Source organism: Penaeus japonicus, unplaced genomic scaffold (genome assembly GCF_977035675.1).
Source record: "Penaeus japonicus unplaced genomic scaffold, GWHDUDI00000001_assembly GWHDUDI00000015, whole genome shotgun sequence".
NCBI classification, from domain to species: domain Eukaryota; kingdom Metazoa; phylum Arthropoda; class Malacostraca; order Decapoda; family Penaeidae; genus Penaeus; species Penaeus japonicus.
The window spans coordinates 899,362-901,861 of record NW_028234417.1 but is presented as its reverse complement, the minus strand read 5'-3'; the positions used below and the strand labels follow the sequence as shown (position 1 = coordinate 901,861).

The 2,500-nt window shown below is 43.6% G+C and overlaps 1 protein-coding gene across 1 annotated transcript in view; it reads right to left on the bottom strand.

Annotated features, from left to right (window-relative positions):
• The window catches only part of Nf1 (neurofibromin 1), a 95,531-nt gene that overhangs the window by 80,893 nt on the left and 12,138 nt on the right, over window positions 1–2,500 (bottom strand). The window contains exon 2 of the mRNA XM_086544332.1: window positions 1–119. This exon is cut by the window's left edge and continues 25 nt beyond it. Coding sequence (XP_086400458.1) covers window positions 1–119 — 119 coding nt within the window. The remainder of the gene's footprint in view (window positions 120–2,500) is intronic.

The window sequence follows — 2,500 nt, the reverse complement described above, 5'->3', positions numbered from 1 at the left end:
TTGTAGAGGCCAGAGATGACTAGGGAAAACTTGTATCTGCTGATCTGTATGAGACATTCTTTGTTCTGTTCCACATTGAACCGTGAGTGTTGGGTCTGGGGGCCTGTCCGACATGGCAACTGAAACAGAGAGGATTACTATTAGTTACACATTTATAGCTGACATTCTAATCTTTACAAACACTTTGTATGAAAAAATGTGAAGACGACATATCTTGAGATTTCCATTGTTATAAAAGTTTGATTTGGTTTTAAAATTGAGCATTTCCTTTTTTTAATGAACACACTCACTTATACACAAAGAAAACAGGGATAAAAGAAGAAAAAAAGTACTTAGTTGATCTTATAGTAGTAGTAGTAATGACAATAATATGAAATAACAATATTCATAATAATTATCATATCAGTAACAGTAATCGTAATGGTGACATTGATAAAAAATGATGCAGAAAGCACTCAGAGAGCAGACTTCTGCCAACAACCATATTCAAAATATAAAATACATAGGTCTACCACATTTCATAACAAATAAATCTAGAATGCCCTTTTTTTTCTAAATGGCACTTAAAAAAAGAGTGTTTTAACTGAAGCCTAAATATACAGTATAGAGATCAACTTCACCACCCAAATCAAATAAATTGTCTGTAGGCCATAGCCAACCCACCAATAATATTTCATCACAATTCATCTTCACATACATCTACTGACAAACAACCAAGGAAACAACCAGTAAACACAAAGGAAAACATACCAATCCACTTCAGCAGAGATATTATGAGGTTCTCTTCTCAGCTCAAGTTTATTATACAAGTAAGGCCGAACTTTCCTACAATGGGAACTGTGATACCCAGAATGTTTACATGTACAATGACTGACTATTCTACTTTTTACTATCAAAATAATTATCATTGTAAACACACTAACAGGTGTCTGATCACAAAATCTGTTTTTCATGCAGGGGATGTTGTCTTGTGTATGCAGTGTTTTAATTTCTGTATTTTTACACTTATGTATATCTATATCTATATGATAAACCTGTAATCTCTGAGAATGATATAGTTTTCCATAAGCGAAAATCTAAAGCTGTATAAACCACTTCGAAGTTTTATACCTTACTCCTTCTGCAGGTTGTATGCCCAATTCGTGTTGGTCAGTGTCTACTAGGTATACTAGTGATTTTCTATGCAACAGTTTTGCATTCCAGGCGTTTACATAAATTACGTTTCGACTTCTTGCATTCTAGTATAGAATTGACAACCATTTCTAGATTAAGGGCACACTTGCCTGATCACTATGCCCCCTCCCCCCCGCGCAAGCACGCACGCACGCACACACACACGCATGCAATTAGACACACAAATATACATGACAATGTATGTATATGCGGTGTGTAGTGTAGTGCCGTGTAGTGTGTGTGTAGACAGACAGACAGAGAGATCGAAAGATAGATAAAACATTCGTAAATCTCCCAGAGGTGGAATAAATATGTAACAAAATGTTGGTATCATAAGCATCTATGAACATTTTGACCCTGAGAACCACGGAAAAGCGCACATGTGTAGAAAAGGAGAAAAAGGAAACGTATAGTTTGGGAGGGAGAGGAATGTACAGGCAGGGAGGAACGCGTGGGTAAAGAGGCAGTAGGGAGGGAGGGAGGGAGGGAGGGAGGATAGGAAGGAGGGAAGGAGGAAGGGAGGGAGGGAGGGAGGGAGGGAGGGAGGGAGGATAGGAAGGAGGGAAGGAGGAAGGGAGGGAGGGAGGGAGGGAAGAGAAGGTGGCAGACGCTTGTAGGAAAGGAAAGGAAAGGAAAGGAAGAGGAGGGAAGGGAAGCGAAGGGGAGGAGAGGGAAGTCGTGGAGAGGGAATAGGAGGGAGGGGCAGGGTAGTCAAGGATAGGGAAGGGGAGGGAATGGGAGGGGAGGGGAAGGAAGGGAAGTTGAGAGGAGGAGAGGGGGAGGGAGGGGGAAGGGGTGGCAGGACGACTAGGAGGGGAAGGGAAGACAAGCGAGCGTAGGCGGGAATGAGAGGGAGAGGGAGAGGGAGAGGGAGAGGGAGAGGGAGAGGGAGAGGGAGAGGGAGACAGGGACAGGGAGAGTGGAGGAAGGAGAAGACAGGGGGTAGGTAGGTAGGTACGTAGGGGATAATAGCCGGAGAAGGGAAAGGGAGGAAGGAGAAGGGAAGGGGTAACGGCGAGGGAGGAGGGTGACGGCGCGGGGCGCGGGGTGCGGGGTGCGGGGTGCGGGGTGCGGGGTGCGGGGAGGGAGGGGAGGCGGGCGAGAAAGTTATGAATGAATTACTCTAATCTTCAGTTTCCGGCGCCTGAATGAGATACCTTATCTTGGGGCCTCGTCCCGTCCAGGACCGTGTTGCGCGTATGTATGCATGTATGTAGGTATGTATGCATGTATGTAGGTATGTATGTATGCATGTAGGTATGTATGTATGCATGTAGGTATGTATATATATGTATGTGTCTGTATATATGTATGTATGTATGTATGT